Here is an 18,122-nt window from a genome sequence, read left to right on the forward strand (position 1 = left end):
AGAATTAAGGGGTGCAGGGGTACTTGGAAGACTGTTGCAATATTGGAGCCCATTCCTGTTCACCCTTTGGTGGGGTGACCCTGACTAGCCTGTGGCTTTGGGAAAATCTCTCAGGGTTGACCTGTTTTTACAGGTAAACTGAGGCAGCTGTTCTAGAAGTTTTCAACAATACTTATTTTGATCAAGGTCCTATAAAAGTCACAGAGAGGGGTCAGATGCTTATCTTTGGTAGAATTTTCTAGAAAAGATGGGTAAAAAAGTCCTTTAGAAGACCTGGCCCGAGAGAAGTGGAACCTGCCACTGGACCTACAACCTTCCTGCCAGGCCCCAGATAACCCCAACCTGCTCACTCCTCCTCCATTTTTCTTTTTGGCAATATCTCTAGAACATTCTTTCTCAGTGAAAGGAAGCATCTACTATGTACCTCATTGGGGCTGGCCTTCAAGGTGTCCAACATAAACTTGTAGATCTGAGGATCAGGCTTGGCCATTCCAATCCGACATGACTCTATCAGGAAGTCAAAGTGTGGTCTCAGTTCATACATCAGCTGGGCCAGGCTGCTCCTCTGGGTGCTGTCATCCAGCCAGTTGTTGGTGAGGATGCAGGTTGTAAACCCTGAGCAAGAAGTCACCAGTGAATGGACCAGCTATAGAACTTTGTTCCAAGAAGCTCTGCCTGGAGCCAAGTAGGGTTCTACTCACTTACATCAATCTTCTGACACTGGGAAAGTATCATCTTCACCCTTAAGCACCTCCTGACACGGGGACACGAGAGTGAACCCACTGTGTATATTAAGGGCTTTCAGAAGCCCAAATGGAGATGCTGCATCTGCCTCTGGACTGTCCCTCCAGTACACCTTCTAGTCTGTGTTACTGCAAACTCTGCTCTACTACATTTCAAAACACCTGCTTTGGCTTTCAGAGACTGATTCCCATTTCAAAATGTAAACAGACAGCAGTGCCCCCGGGCTTTCTCTGCCTAACCAGATGGAGCAAGAACCCCGAGATACTGGAGACGAGACACAGCTGAGTTGATGGTGTGACACTTCCCACATGATATGAGTGAGAAATATGGGGTGGCTTAGCCACAGTCAGGCAAGTCTACTGATAAGTGGGTGGAATGATTTCAAATACGCTCATGAAGATTTGGGCTCTGACATTAAATAAATCACCATTGAATGAACATGATCTCATGTCTTAGACCAGTGGTCGGCAAACTTATTAGTCATCAGAGCCAAATATCAACAGTACAACGATGGAAATTTCTTTTTAGAGCCAAATTTTTTAAACTTAAACTATATAGGTAGGTACATTGTTATTAACTTAATTAGGGTACTCCTAAGGCTCAGGAAGAGCCACACTCAAGGGGCCAAAGAGCCGCGTGTGGCTCTCGAGCCGCAGTTTGCCGACCATGGTCTTAGACCATTTGACACCATCTGAATCCAGGTCACCAACTCATAGCTCATCCTGTGACAACCAGAGGTTGAAAAAAATATCACAGTTGTTTAAAAGGCCTTATATCATCACTGTGATAAGAGGTTGGGCCATTCAGGTCATTACTAATGTCACCAGAGGGAGAGAATTTTGCTCACAAGGCAGTCTCTGGCAAAAGTTGCTTTATTAAATTCAATTCTTTCATTTTCCCAGCCATTCTGATAGTGCTGCTTTTTGCCATTTGGTATAACTTACTTTGGGACTATGTTTTAAGGACAGTTTTCCATCAAGGCCCAGATGATTTGTGACCTCAAAACACATTTAGATGTACCCTCTACCAGGGGTTCTGGTGTGGTTGGGTCAGAAAATGGCCAGTATTAGATCCTTACCCTTCTTTCTGAGAGCGAGAACCGCCTGAAGCATGGGTTGGTTGATCTTCCTTGCTGAAATGGCCTTGCCAAAGATCTGACTAACAGAGAAATTCTCAGGGAGGCTGATTCCAGAATCTTCGGCGTGTTTCTTATAGTCTTCTTCCATGAGTGACACCCACTGTAAAAGTAAATTGTCCAGGGACTGTCAGTTGGTACAATCACTTGGAAAAGCTTTTGGCAGCACTTACTAAATCTGAATATGCATTCCTTGTGATTCAGCAACTTCACTCCTGGACACGTACATTGCAGGAAATGGAAATGTCTACATGTGTTCACTAAAACATGTACAAAAATGTTCGTGGCAGCATTACTCCTAAGAGCCCCACACTGGAAAATACTCAAATGCCCCTCTATGGGCTGAATTGTGCCCCCTCCCCTTTAAATTCTTGTTGAAGTTGTAATCCCCAGGACCTCAGAATGTGACTGTCCTTGGAAACAGGGTCTGTAAAGAGGTGATTAGGGTAAAATGAGGTCATGGTGTGGCTCTAATCCAATCTGACTGGTGTCCTTATAAAAACAGGAGATCAGAAAACAGATACACACAGAGGACGGGCTGTGAGGACACAGGGCACAGATGGCCATCTAATGCCAAGGAGAGAGGCCTCAGAAGAAACGAACCCTGTGGATACCTTGATCTGGGCTACTGGCCTCCAGAGCTATACTATACATAGTCTTCCAACCCTTTCCTCCCATTCTTTCTAGAACATACTCTAATCAAACATTCACCTCCACATTCCAGAAACTTGTCTCATCAAGGTTACCAATGACCTTGTTGTGTTGCTATATCTAATGGGAACTCAATGTTAGATATTTTCATTTTACTTGACCTATTAGCTGCATTTGACACAGTTGATAACACTCTTCATTTAAAACTTGATAACCTGCCATGGATGGGTGGGTCAGTTGGTTAGAGCATCATCCTAATATGCCAAGGTTGTAGGTTCAATTCTTGGTCAGGGCACATACAAGAATCAACCAATGAATGTATAAATAAGTGGTACAACAAATTGATGTTTATCTCTCTTCCTCTCCTCCTCCCTTCCTCGCTCCCTGCAAATCAAATAAAAATTTTAAAAAGTAAATAAACTTGATGACCTCTTGGCTTTTAGGACTCCACACTCTCTTGATTTTCTTCTTTAATGGAGATGCATTATCCATCTCTGATTGCTGGGTCCTTCTCACCAATCTGACCTTTAACATCAGAGTACTCAGGACTCTGTGGCTCCTTCCATTTATGCTCTCTTTCTCCATGATCATATTAAGTCCAATGGTATGGAAAATACCATCTACCCGATGTAAAATACCATCTACCTGATGTACCTGAATATATATATATGTATATATATATATATATATATATATATATATATATATATATATTCATTCAACCTGGACCTCTTCCTTGGACTCTGAGTTTGTATATCCAGCTGCCTATTCCACATCTATTTGGATATCAATGAACATTTAAAATTAAAATATCCCAAATTGAGTACCTGGTTTCCCAACCCCCACAGCCATCATCCCTCTTCCATTTAAGAGCAAACCATACTTCCACTTTGCTTTGGCCAGAAACCTGAGTCATCCTTAACTTCTCTCTCATGCCTCTCATTCAATCCATCAGGAAAACCTGTTGAATCTACCATCAAAATAGTCCCAGAATTTGACCACTTTTTACCACTTCTACCAATATACCTTAGTTTAAGCCACCATTATCTTTCTCTTGGATTTTCTAATAGCTTCCATAAGTAGTCTTTGTACAGTAATCTTGGCCTTCTTGATCTATTCATATAATAGCCAGAGGAGGTTTTAAAAATATACGTCAGCTAACATCACTTTGCTGGTCAAATTCTCTCAATGCCTTTCCATCTCACTCAGGGGAAAAGAAGAAGAAGAAGAAAAAAGAAGCAGAATGGAAAAAGAGATTGAAGTATATTCATACAATGGAATATCATACGGCAAAGAGAATAAAACTATCTACAACTTCATATTTACAGTTTTCATTAATATAATCTTGAGGGAAAAGAGCCAGATAAAAAAGAGTGTGCCTACATGATTCCATTTACATGAAGTACAAAATAAGCAGAAATAATCTATAAGGTTAGAGTCCAGATGGTAGTCTTAGAGGGCTAAGTGTGGTAACTGGTGCTGATAATGCTTTATTTATTTATTTTTAATAGTTTTTATTGATTCTAGAGAGAGAGGGAGAGGGATAGAGAAACATTGGTGAGAGAGAGAGAAACATTGATCGGCTGCCTCTTGCATGCCCCCTACTGGGGATCAAGCTCAAAACCCAGGCATGTGCTCTGACCAGGAATTGAACCATTGACCTCTCATTGCATGGGACAACACTCAACCAACTGAGCCACACCAGCCTGGGGCTAATGTTTTATTTCTTTCCTGGGTGCTGGTGACAAGGGTGTATTAATTTTATGAAAACTCATCAAGCCATATACCTTCTGTACTTTTTATTTGTACAATATACATAAAAGTTAAAAGATGAATTCATTCCTAAGGTATCTCTACTAATAAAAGGATAATATGCTAATTAGACCAGGAGTCCTTCCGGACAAAGCTATGGTGGCGGGGCCAAGGCAGAGGCAGTTAGGGGAAATCAGGCCAGGAGGGGAGGGCAGTTGGGGGCGAGCAGGCCAGCAGGGGGGGACAGTTGGGGGCGAGCAGGCTGGCAGGGGGGGCAGTTGGGGGCAATCAGGCTAGTAGGGCGGGGCAGTTAGGGGTGAGCAGGCAAGCAGGGGGGGGCAGTTGGGGGTGAGCAGGCCAGCAGGGGGGCAGTTGGGGGTGATCAGGCCAGCAAGGGGGGGCAGTTGGGGGCGAGAAGGCTGGCAGGGAGGCAGTTTGAGGCAAGCAGGCTGGCAGGCAGAGTGGTTAGGGGTGATCAGGCAGGCAGACAGGTGAGTGGTTAGGAGCCAGCGGTCCCAGATTTCGAGAGGGATGTCCCAGATTGCAGAGAGTGCAGGCCAGTCTGAGGGACACCCCCCCACACACGAATTTCGTGTACCAGGCCACTAGTCTATATATATATATAAAAGCCTAAGTGACCGTTACGACTGAATGACTGGAACGACAGGTTGACCAGTCACTATGATGCACACTGACCACCAGGGGTCAGACACTCAATGCAGGAGCTGCCCCCGGTGGTCAGTGTGCTCCCATAGGGGGAGCGCTGCTCAGCCAGAAGCCAGGCTCATGGCTGGCCAGCACAGCTGCAGCGGTGGGAGCCTCTCCCGACTCCATAGCCTCTCCCAACTCCGCAGCAGAGCAGCAGGCACAGTGGGTCAGGATGAACGCAAGCAGCATAGTGCCAGCTCAGGCTCCTCCCTGGCCGCCTGCCACTTGGTGCACTGCTACACCCCTTGGGGGATGTCTGACTGCCGGTTTAGGCCCGGCCTGTGAGGATCGAGCCTAAACCGGCAGTTGGACATCCCCAAGGATCCTAGATTAAGAGAGAGCACAGGCGAGGCTGAGGGAACCCCGCCCCAATACACGAATCTGTGCACTGAGCCTCTAGTGACTTTTTAAAAGACAAATGGAACCTAAGTAGCCTTTATCATAGTATAACTGGTTTTTCAGACCACTTCCTCTAACTTATTCAAGTTTCCTAGAAACTACACACAGGCTAAAGAAGACTAAATGGGTGTAGGATTTTCACTACAATTACTAGAAACTCTCTCTAATTTCTATGTTTATTGAAAATATATAATACTTCTTTCTTTCTTTACTTTCCAACAGTATTAACTGCAGCTTTTTTATTGATTCAAGCTTAGTAACATTTATTCCCAATATCATTCCAGTTTTCATTCACTAGTTGCCACAATGTGTGTGTGTGTGTGTGTGTGTGTGTGTGTGTGTGTAAAAGAGAGAGAAAGAGAGAGAGAGAGAGAGACAGAGAGAGAGAGAGAGAGAGAGTTTTAAAGTGCAATTCATTATACTCCACACACTAAGATCACATTTGCCTTCACAGAAAAAGTGGGTTCTTGCTTCCTATTACAGTAAGCTCCAAGTTCTCTGGCTGACCTATAAGTGGCTGTAAGTCATAAAAAAATTTTTAAATATAGATGGTTTTATCTGTGTATTTATAGAGTAGATTCTCAATAGCCTTTCTTCTTTGAGGCACTAATAGAGAATTCAAATGGTTTTCAATCCTGATTACATTGTTAAAAAATAACTGAGGTTGTAATAACAGTCATAACTATTATTTTTTGAGCACTTACTCTGCACCAGGCACTATGCTAAGCACTTTTCAAGCTTAATAACAACCTGTGAAATTGATAGTATTATCACTCTCATCTTATAGGTGGCAAAACTGAGACTGTGAGAGGTTTAAGCAAGTTGCTGAGGTCACTCAGTCTATAAGGGGGAACTATGGTTCAAATCCTGATCTCTGACCCCACAGTCCACACATTATATAGTTATTAGTTAACAACCCTCCCCAGTGGCAACATCTGAAAATAGCTACTCCAATGATCACCACTATAAAAAATAAACAGAAAATAATGTGGGTTGGCAAAGACATGAAAAAATTGGAACCTTTGTGCACTGTTGGGGGAGAATGTAAAATGGTGCAGCAGCTATGGAAAACAGCATGGTGATTCCTCAAAAATTAAAAATGGAACTATCATATGATCCAGCAGTTTCATTTTTGTATATATACCCAGAAAAAAATTGACATCAAGGTCTCAAACAGATATATTAATACACCCATGTTTATAGCAGCATTATTCACAATAACACAAAGGTGGAAGCAACCCAATTGTCCATCAACGGATGAATGAGTAAACTAAATGTGGTATATATATTAAAAGACAAATGGAACCTAATTAGCATTTATCACAGTATAATTCCCTCCTATGAGGTAGCACATCATGTCCCCTGCTATACCACAGATGAACCCTGAAGACATTATGCTAAATGAAATAAACTAGTTACACAAAGACAAATATTGCATGACTCCAAAAACATAAGGCACCTGCAGTAGCTAAATACATAAAAAGAGAAAGTTCAGTAGCAGTTACAGGGTGAGGAGAGAGAAAAAGAAAGCTATTGTTTAATGGGTATAGAATTTCAATTTTGCAAGATAAAGAGTTCTGGAGATGGATGGTATGCAATATGACTACACTAACACCACTGAACTGTATACTTAAATATAATCAAGTTGGTAGATTTTATGGTATGTATATTTTACCACAATTTTTTTTTAAAAAGCTACTTTGGCTATTGTAACTCCCTGGAACAGACCTTGAAAAGTTTGAAAATTCCCCATTCATTGAGGTATGTCTCTCTGCTTGGCCCCAAAAGACAATAACCTAGTCTAAAATGTCCCTTTTGTGTGTCTCTGGGTGTCGGAGTCCATTGTCTTCACTAGCTGAGTTTAGACAGAGACCCCCCAAAAGCTGGTAGCCCTTGAAAGTCCTAGCAAAGGTCAGGGCTGTGTACCACCCAGTTAATTAAGACACCACCCAGTTAATCTAGCTAAAGCATCACCCCCACCTTAGTTCACTTAATTCCTTAGATACTTGTGTAGATCCTTGTTGATTATTGTTGATCAGATACTCTGCCCATTCCTGGAAATCATCTACTGATGAGCTAATCAGATACTTTGTCTATTCCTGGAAATTATCTGCTGATCTGTGTGTCATTGAAACCTCCTTACCCTAAAGACTACCCTGACCTCAATAAAAGATCAGAGTGTCCTGAGCTTAGGTGGAAGTCCCTCTCCTTGAGTTGGACTTGCCCGCCTGATCCCCCGATATTGCAAAATTATCTCGTGTCTTTCTTTCTCATTTGTGTGTGGCCCCTCTTTCAGATACTGAACCCTACTCCATGCAGGACGTGGAAGGAGTCCTACGCGACACTGGGCTTCCAGCCCGTCTTGTGAGTTAAAGGCATAAGGGTTACATGGGTAAAGCAGACACGGCTTTGCCCTCAGAGGGGCATGGTCGATGCGGGAGATGGGCACGTAGGCACTGAATGCCTTCTCAAGGGTGTCCCTTACCTGGGAAAACATGATCTCTCCCCTCATGAGACGGAAACTGGAACTATCCGGGTCTCCTTTCTTGAAAACTTCATTGAGAAAGCCTCTGAAAGACACATGTCATAAATGTCCAAGGACTTCATCACATTGGCAAATGGGAACAGACACTATTTAGATCTGTGGTAGGCAGTTAGACAGACATGAGCAAAGCAAGGATGATGCTGGAGCTGAAATACACCTGATGCCTACATGTATTTACTGAGGGTCAGAACCTCAATGTCCTGGGGGCTTAATGCTTAAGGGCTATTCTCTGGCCCCCCTGTTCATTCCCTCTCTAGGTGGTGGTGGGGGGGGGGGGGGGGGTCCTAACCCACATGACTAGCAACATGCCAGGGGAGGAAAGGTCTAAGGAGGTTCCGAACACGTGACCAGCAATATGAAAGGTCAGGGGGTCTAAACCTCATGACCAGCCATATGCTAGGGGAGGAAAGGCTACCCTGAGGGCAAAGTCCTGATTTTCCCAGTTTTTCCCATTGCTAGGCACCTGGGGCTTTCCACCCTGGTGACCTTCTGTACATGGTTGTTGTCCTTGCTCTGCTCATGTCTGTCTAACTGCCCATCACAATGTAGATGTAATGAACAGTATGGTTAAGAGTTGCTAAAAGAGACAAACCTTAAAACTCCTCATCAAAAGAAAATAGTTATAAATAAAATGCTGATTTTAGTTTTCAATAGAATTGGAAATTTAGCAATCATGTTTTGTTGTAGTAAAACATACATGACATAAAACTGACCATTTTAACCACTTTAAAAAAGTATATATTTTTTTTATTGATTTCAGAGAGGAAGAGAAAGGGAAATATCAATGAGGAGAGAGAATCATTGATCAGCTGCCTCCTGCATGACCCCAGTAGGGTCCAGCCCACAACCCGACCATGTGATGTGACTGGGAATTGAACTTGACATCCTAGTTCATAGGTCGATGCTCAACCACTGAGCCACACTGTCCAGGCACAGTTTAACCACTTTTAAGTGTACAGCTCTGACACTAAGTAATACATCCGCATTGTTGTGCAACCATCACCACCATCCATCTCCAGAACTTTTTCATCTTCACATCTTTGCCAACCTGAAACTCTGTACACATACATTAAACCATAACTCTCCATTCCCTCTCCAGTAATAATTTTAAATCAGATTACATTGCATATATTTCGAAACCTCCTCAGGCTCCCACAAATCATTAACCTATACATGAAATGCAATCTCACACTATTGACTACAATAATCTGTTAGTGACTTTCACACAACTGAACAATTGAAACTTACCATTATATCTAAAACTCATTACCTATCTCCCAAAGGGATTCTTAACATATTGAATCCATACATTCATAGCTGATAATGTACTGGGGAGAGCAGATGAAAGCAGCAGATCTGTCCTATGATAAACTGAAGGCAAAGTAATTTGCCGCCCCTGGGGAGTGTTTTGGTAAGAGTGAGTGGGGGAGGCTGCAAAGAAGGAAGCTAAACAGACCTGGGTGTGGCAGTGTGGGGCAGAAGGCAAGTGTTGTTTCCACCCCAACTGGCCAACAACAGGGGAGTGTACTGCAATTCAATGCCGCCAAGAGTCAGCACAGGCCTGTGGACTAAAAGGGGCCACATACTAAACCTGACAAGCTCAGGGGAGGCCTGGGTCGTGGCCTTACAAACTCAGACACCTAAAATAGCCACAAAGGATGGTCTGAAATTTAAAACTTTTTAACCAAAAGCAGTGCATGGTCTATATGACAAACCTACAGCCAACATCATACTCAATGGGAAAACACTAAAAGCATTTTCCTTAAGGTCAGAAACAAGACAAGGATGTTTGCTTTCACCACTCTTCCCACTGGAAGTCCTAGCCACAGAGATCAGACATGAAGAAGAAATAAAAAGGCATCCAAATTGGAATGGAGGAAGTAAAACTGTAATTATTCACAAATGATCTAATATTATACATAGAAAACCCTAAAGACTCCAAAAAAAAACCCAACAACACCCTGTTATATATAATAAATAAATTCGCAAAGTAGCAGGATACAAAATTAACACCTGGAAATCAATGGCATTTTTATACACCAATAATGAACCCTCAGAAAGAGAAACTAAAAAAAAAATCCCATTTACCATTGCAACAACAACAATAAAAAATATCGAGGAATAAAGTTAACCAAGGAGGTAAAAGACCTGTACTCGGAAAACTATAGAACATTGAAAAGGGAAATAGAGGAAGACACAAAAAAGTGGAAATGTACCATGTTCATAGATAAGAAAAATTAACATAACTAAAATGTCCAAACTACCCAGAACAATCTACAGATTCAACACAAACCCTATTAAAATACCACTGGCATATTTCACAGATCTACAACAAATACTCCAAAAATTTATGTGGAACCAAAAAGAACCTGAATAGCAATCTTGAGAAAGAAGAACAAAGATGGAGGGATCACAATACCAGATAGCAAACTATATTACAAAGCTATTGTAATCAAAACAGCTTGGTATTGGCACAAGAACAGGCATATAGGTCAATGGAACAGAACAGAGACCCCAGAAATCAACCCAAGCCATTATGCTCCATTAATATTTGACAGAGGAGGCAAGAGCATACAATGGAGTAAAGACAGTTTCTTCAATAAATGATGTTGGGAAAATTGGACAGGTACATGCAAAAAAAATGAAACCAGACCCATGGTCGGCAAACCGCAGCTCGCGAGCCACATGCGGCTCTTTGGCCCCTTGAGTGTGGCTCTTCCACAAAATACCACATGCGGGCGCGCACGTACAGTATGATTGAAACTTCGTGGCCCATGTGCAGAAGTCAGTATTTTATGGAAGAGCCGGTATTTTGTGGAAGAGCCACACTCAAGGGGCCAAAGAGCCGCATGTGGCTCGCAAGCCGTGGTTTGCTGAGCCGCAGTTTGCCAACCACTGAACTAGACCATCAACTTAAGCCATATACAAGAATAATCTCAAAATGGATAAAAGACTTTAATGTAAGTTGTGAAGCCATAAAAATCCTAAAAGAAAAGCATAAGCAGTAAAATCTCAAACATCTCATGTAGCAGTATTTACACAGACACAATGCCTAGGCAAGGGAAACAAGTGAAAAAATTAACAAATGGGACTACATCAAACTAAAAAAGCTTCTGCACAGCAAAAGAAACTATCAACAAAATGAAAAGGAAACCTACGGTATGGGAAAACATATTCATCAATGATACATCTGATAAGGGTTTAATTTCCAAACAATACAAAGAACTGATACACATCAACACCAGGAAGACAAACAATCCAATTTAAAAATGGGCAAAGGACCTAACTGGACATTTCTCCAAAGAGGACATACAGATGGCCAATAGACACATAAAAAAAATGCTCAAAGTCAATAATCATCAGAGAGATGCAAATTAAAACTGCAGGTTATCACTTCACAGCTGCCAGAATGGCTACCATCAATAAATCAACAAACAGCAGTGCAGGCAAGGATGTGGAGAAAAGGGAATCCTAATACACTGTTGGTGGAATGAAGATTGGTGCAGCCACTATAGAAAACAGGATGTAGGTTCCTCAAAAATTTTTAAATGGAGCTGCAATTTGACCCAGAGATCCCACTTCTGGGAATATATATTAAGAAACCCCCCAAAAAAACAATCAGAAAGAATATATACACTCCTATGTTCATTGCAGTGTTATTTATAATAGCCAAGATTTGAAAGCAGCCCAAGTGCCCATCAGTAGATGAGTGGATAAAAAACCTGTGGCGCATTCACACATTGGAATACTGTGAAGCTGTAAAAAAAAAAAAAGGATTTCTTACTCTTTGAGACAACATGGATGGACCTGGAGAGTACTATGCTAAGTGAAATAAGCCAGTTAGAGAAAGACAAATATCACATGATCTCATTTATAAGTGGAACCTAAAGAACAAACGAAACTGATGAACAAAATAGGTCCAGAGGTATGGATGCGTGGAACAGAATAACAGATCTGAGTGTGCGTGTGTGTGTGTGTGTGTGTGTGTGTGCACGCGCATGTGGTGTTGGGGGCAGGAAGAGATTAACCAAAAATCATATATGCATATATAAGCATAGCCCATGGACACAGACAATAGCAAGGGGAAGGCCTGGGGAATTGAGGGGGCAAAAAGGGAGAAAATGGGAGACGTCTGTAATAATGTCAACAATAGAAATTTTTTTAAAAAGCAGTTCGTGGCAGGTAGTCATGTCCTAGCTAGAATCTTCCCTAACAGAATCTTCACCTTAATTGAGCCTATTGTCTTTTTACATCACCATAACACACGTTTGGAATGTAGGGTAACTTCCCTTTATCCGGACCACACCCCGCCCAACCACAAATCCTCTCATTGTTATTGTTTTCGTGTTAATTGTTAATTATGTAAGAGAAGTATGTGTCTATCATTTTACTTTTTATCTAATCGCAGCAGCTGCTTTCTTCCTCCCCACCCTCCATCCTCTCCACTTTGCTTTCTCCCGCCTCCCTGATCTCTCACCAATGGATTTCATGTAACCCCCTTACGCCTCCTCTTTGGGTTGTAATATATAAAATAAGGTGCAAAACTGCCATTCTCTGGAGTATTTTCCCAATCCATTGAGATTTTGCTTCCTGGCAATTTTTTATCAGTTTGGCTCAAAAAAAAACTCACAAAAAATTCTTTATAGGTTTGAATGTTTCTTACACTGACATTTACTTGGCGTAAGGTGGCAGGATTCTGAAGACCACCCCGTGGACCCAGACCAGGTGCTGGTATCCAGCAAGGGGTCTATTGTGCCCCCCACAAGCTCATCGTTTTGCATTGAGTGGACTTGGGTGAGTTTCACTTGGAATTCCAGGCCTCCCTATTTTAAGGTAAGCGGCCTTAATTTTATTCCAGCTACATTTTTACTATTTTTTAAATCTACCTTTATTGTTGAAAATATTACAGATGTCCCTTCCTCTCCCTCCCCCCCGCCATTGACCTCTTCCACCCAACTCCCACTCCCCACCCCCACCCCACCCCAACTTCCCTCTGAGATTCCTCAGTTTGTTCCATGCTTCCATGTCTCTGGACCTATTTTGTTTATCAGTTTATTTTGTTCATTAGATTCCACATATTAGTGAGGTCATGTGATATGTGTCTTTCTCTAACTGGCTTATTTTGCTTAGCATAATACTCTTCAAGTCCATCCATGCTGTCTCAGAGTAAGAGATCCTTCTTTTTTACAGCTGCATAGTATTCCATTGTGTGGATACACCACAGCTTTTTTATCCACTCATCTACTGATGGGCTCTTGGGCTGTTTCTAGATCTTAGCTATTATAAATAATGCTGCTATGAACATAAGGGTGCATACATTCTTTCTGATTGGTGTTTCCAGCTTCTTAGGATATATTCCCAGGAGTGGGATCACTGGGTCAAACGGCAGTTCCATTTTAAATTTTTTGAGGAACTGCCATACTGTTTTCTATAGTGGCTGCACCAGTCTGCATTCCCACCAGCAGTGTACGAGGGTTCCCTTTTCTCTGCATCCTCGTTAGAACTTGTTTGTTGACTTATTTTTTTCTTTATTAAGGTATTACAAATGTGTTCTTATCCCTCCATTGTCCCCTCATCCACCCAGTTCTGCCCTCACCCTCACTCCTGTTGTCTGTGTCCATCGCTTAGACTTATTAATAGTAGCCATTCTGGCAGGTATGAGGTGATACCTCATTGCAGTTTTAATTTGCATCCCTCTGATGATTAGTGACTTTGAGCATTTTTTCATATGTCTCTTGGTCATTTGTATGTCCTCTTTGGAGAAGTGTCCATTTAGGTCCTCTGACCATTTTTTAATTGGATTGTTTATCTTTTGTTAAGCTGTATGAGTTATTTATATATTCTGGAAATTAACCTCTTATCAGATGTATCACTGGCAAATATTTTCTCCCATGCAATGGGATCCCTTTCCATTTTGTTGATGGTTTCTTTTACTGTGCAGAAGCTTTTTAGTTTGATGTAGTCCTATTTATTTTCTCCTGTTTCCCTTGCCCTCGGAGATGTACTGGCAAACATATTGCTACAAGAGATGTCTGAGATTTTGCTGCCTATGGTTTCTTCTAAAATTTTTATGGTTTCAGGACTTTTATCCATTTTGAGTTTATTCTTGTGTATGGTCTTTCTTTGTGTTTTTTGTTTTTGTTTTTTTTGCATGTACCTGTCCAATTTTCCTAACACCATTTATTAAAGAGACTGTCTTTACTCCATTGTATGCTCTTGCCTCCTTTGTCAAATATTGAGCATACGACCATTATACTCGATAGCTTGGGTCAGTTTCTGGGGTCTCTGTTCCATTCCATTGGTCTATATGCCTGTTCTTGTGCCAATACCAGGCTGTTTTGATTACAACGGCTTTGTAGCACAATTTTATATTCCGTATTTTGATCCCTCTTACTTGGTTCTTCTTTCTCGAGATTATGGCGGCTATTCGGAGTCTTTTTAGTTCCATATAAATTTTTGAAGTATTTGTTGTAGATATGTGAAATATGCTATTGGTATGTTAATAAGGATTGTGTTGAACCTATAGATTGCTATAGATTTGGGTAGTTTGGACATTTTAATGATGTTAATTCTTCCAACCCATGAACACAGTATATTCTTCCATTTGAATCTTCCTGTATTTATTTTTTCAAGGTCCTGTAGCTTTCCAAGTACCTCCTTGATTAAGTTTATTCCCAGGTATCTTATTATTATTACTTGTAGCCCATTGTGCAATATCGCACAAGCGCAGTAGGTGGCCTGCTGCTTCCATGGGAGCCGGCGCTGCTGGGAGCAGTGCTGCTTCCACAGGAGCGGGGAGGGAGCTGCGCTGCTTCCTGACGTCTCCTCTCTGGCCCTGTGCTCAGCCTTGGAGGCTGTGGGCCGGCCCCCTCTCCCTGTTCCTGTCCGCCCCAAGTTGGGGGTGGGGGGGGTGGGGGGTTGGTCCGAGCTGGGCCGTGGCGGCTTGCCAGCCCCCTGTCTCTGTCTCCACTTCAGGCCTCACCTGCATGGGGAAACCTCCTCCTGTCTGGTCGTGACCCGTTACAGGCGTCTGGGCCTAATTTGCAATATATATATATATAAATTTTTTTGCAATGGTAAATAGCATTATTTTTTACCTTCTCTTTCTGAGGGTTAATTATTGGTGTATAAAAATGCCATCAATTTCTGGGTGTTAATTTTGTATGCTGCTACTTTGCAGAATTCATTTATTAAATCTAGTAGTTTTTTTGTTGGAGTCCACAGAGTTTTCTAAAATCCTCGAGATGGAACTAAGGTTAAGGTTGACAGAACCTAGGCTAATGCCAGACTGGAGGAAGAAATGGGTGGCTAGTTTTTAACTTTGGCTTTTCAATTGCAATTGCTTTCTGAGAGTCTGAAGTACAGACTCTACAAATCTCAAAACAGAACTGAAATTAACAAGGGAAATTGTGCCTTCAAGGCCAGAAACTCCCTAAAACCAGCCCTCATTAATACTTCTGGAGAGGTAGGAAGCCTTTATTTGCAAGTACTTTACAGAAATGGGGAGATTTAACTAGAAATCATATCTTATACATAAAAAGAGTAGGGAACCTTTTTTCTATCAAGGGCCACTTGGATATTTATAACATCATTCACGGGCCATACAAAATTATCAACTTAAAAATGAGCTGCTGGAGAGAATCGAAGATGGCGGCATAGGTAAACACCGGAGACTGCCGCCGTGGACAACCACTTCAAAAATACAACTAAAAGTCGGAACGGACATCAACCAGAACCACGGGAAGGCTGGCTGAGGAGAGTCTCTTCAACTAGAAGCAAAAACAACAGCATTCCGACGCTCAGCGGAGGCGCAGTGTGGAAAATTTAAAGGTACGGCGGGGCGGTGGTGAGGGTGCGCGCGCAAAGCGGGCTGGCGGCTGAGGGCGCGATTGTCGTTTTCAATCAGGAGCGAGTCTCAGACTCTGGGCTACAGATCCGGGCGAGTCTCTAGGGACCCAGACTCAAACGGGAGAAGCGGGACTGTCTGGCTACGGCCCCTCCGAGGTTTGCAGCGATTGCTGGGACAGAGAGGCAGAGCCCCTGGGGACGGACTGAGAGCGGACTGAGAGCGGCCATAGCGGCTCCCTCCCCCCCGCCCTGTTGAGCCCGCCCCGCCCAAACCCTGCGCGCAGCCATTTGCCGATCGCCTCAGGCAAGGGCTGGACTAGCGCCTCCCCTGAGGACTGAAGTTTTCCCACAGCTGATTTCCACAGCCAGTCGGCCTGGTGGTCAAATCCCTCTAGTGTTAACTACAACAATTAAGGCTTGGCTAGAACAAGACTGCGCACGGAGACCACAAGGGGGTGCACCAAGAAAGCATAAAAGATGCGGAGACAAAAAAACATGACAGAAATGGAGGATATGGAGCTAAGAATCGCAATTTTGAGGGCTTGCCATAAATTTGTGCAGAGCCTCACGAAAACTAATGAGACCCTCGATGCTACGATAAAGAAATTAGAAAGTAAGCATACACGGACTGAAATAAAGAATATTATACCCAATAGCAGACCAGAGGAGCACAAGAATCAAACCAAAGATTCGACAAAAAACACCCAATTGGAAAAGCAAAATGAAAAAAGAATCCGAAAGTGTGAAGATAGTGTAAGGAGCCTCTGGGACAGCTTTAAGCGGACTAATATCAGAGTCATTGGAGTGCCAGGAGATGAGAGACAGCAAGATATTGAAAACCTATTTCAAGAAATAATGGCAGAAAACTTCCCCCACCTGGAGAAAGAAATGGACTTACAGGTCCAAGAAGCGCAGAGAACCCCAAACAAAAGGAATCCAAAGAGGACCACACCAAGACACATCATCATTAAAATGCCAAGAGCAAAAGACAAAGAGAAAATCTTAAAAGCAGCAAGAGAAAGAGGCTCAATTACCTACAAGGGAATACCCATACGACTGTCAGCTGATTTCTCAACAGAAACTTTGCAGGCCAGAAGGGAATGGCAAGAAATATTCAAAGTGATGAATACCAAGAACCTACAACCAAGATTACTTTATCCAGCAAAGCTATCATTCAGAATTGAAGGTCAGATAAAGAGCTTCACAGATAAGGAAAAACTAAAGGAGTTCATCACCGCCAAACCAGTATTATATGAAATGCTGAAAGGTATCCTTTAAGAAGAGGAAGAAGAAGAAAAAGGTAAAGATACAAATTATGAACAACAAATATGCATCTATCAACAAATGAATCTAAGAATCAAGTGAATAAATAACCTGATGTACAGAATGAACTGGTGACTATAATGAATCAGGGACATAGAAAGGGAATGGACTGACTATTCTTGGGGGAAAAGGGGTGTGGGAGATGTGGGAAGTGACTGGACAAAAATCATGCACCTATGGATGAACTCAGTGGGTGGGGAGTGAGGGTGGAGGGTGGGGTGGGAGCTGGAAGGAGGGGAGTTATGGGGGGAAAAAAGAGGAACAAATGTAATAATCTGAACAATAAAGATTTAAAAAAAAAAAAAATGAGCTGCTGACCCTAGCTGGTTTTGCTCAGTGGATAGAGCGTCAACATGTGGACTGTGGGATCCCGGGTTCGATTCTGGTCAGGAGCGCATGCCTGGGGTTGCGGGCTCGATCCCCAGTGGGAGGCGTGCAGAAGGCAACCGATCAATGATTCTCTCTCATCATTAATGTTTCTGTCTCTCTCTCCCTCTCCTTTCCTCTCTGAAATCAATACAAAATATATATATATTTTAAAAATAAGCTGCTATATTTGGTCAAACGTTTAATTAACTCACCCCTAATGCCTTGGCAGGGCCAGACCAAATGATTTCACGGGTCTTATACAACCTGTGGGCCAGACATTCCCCACCCCCGAGTTAAAATGACTAAAATGCAGTTTTCTTTGGACACCTAAATTAATTTTCTCACCTGCAAAATTAGAAAAATGCTGGCTCTAAAATTAAACTGAATGGCCCTGGCCAGTTTCCTCAGTGGTTAGAGCTTTGGCCCGTGGACAAAGGGTCACGGGTTTAAATCCTGGTCAAGGGGCAAATATTTCAGTTGCAAGTTCAATCCCCAGCCCTGGTTGGGTCCATTTGGGAGGCAACCAGTCAATGTGTCTCTCTCACAAAGATGTTTCTCTCTCTCTTCCCTCTCCCTCTTTCCTCCCTCCATTCAAATCTCTCTCTAAAGATCAATGAAAAAAATACCCTCAAGTGAGGATTAAAATAA

At 42.4% G+C, this 18,122-nt stretch overlaps 1 protein-coding gene across 3 annotated transcripts in view; it reads right to left on the reverse strand.

The window, feature by feature from the left end:
* The window catches only part of EPHX2 (epoxide hydrolase 2), a 70,465-nt gene that overhangs the window by 44,302 nt on the left and 8,041 nt on the right, over window positions 1-18,122 (reverse strand). For all 3 annotated transcript variants that reach the window (XM_070415570.1, XM_070415571.1, XM_070415569.1), the window contains exons 2-4: window positions 7,875-7,959; window positions 1,823-1,982; window positions 425-615 (exon numbers count right to left, since the gene is read on the reverse strand). In XM_070415570.1, coding sequence (XP_070271671.1) covers window positions 425-615; window positions 1,823-1,982; window positions 7,875-7,959 — 436 coding nt within the window. The remainder of the gene's footprint in view (window positions 1-424; window positions 616-1,822; window positions 1,983-7,874; window positions 7,960-18,122) is intronic.

Source organism: Myotis yumanensis, unplaced genomic scaffold (assembly GCF_028538775.1).
Source record: "Myotis yumanensis isolate MYYU_CA2020_CCGP unplaced genomic scaffold, mMyoYum1.0.hap1 SCAF_5, whole genome shotgun sequence".
NCBI lineage: Eukaryota > Metazoa > Chordata > Mammalia > Chiroptera > Vespertilionidae > Myotis > Myotis yumanensis.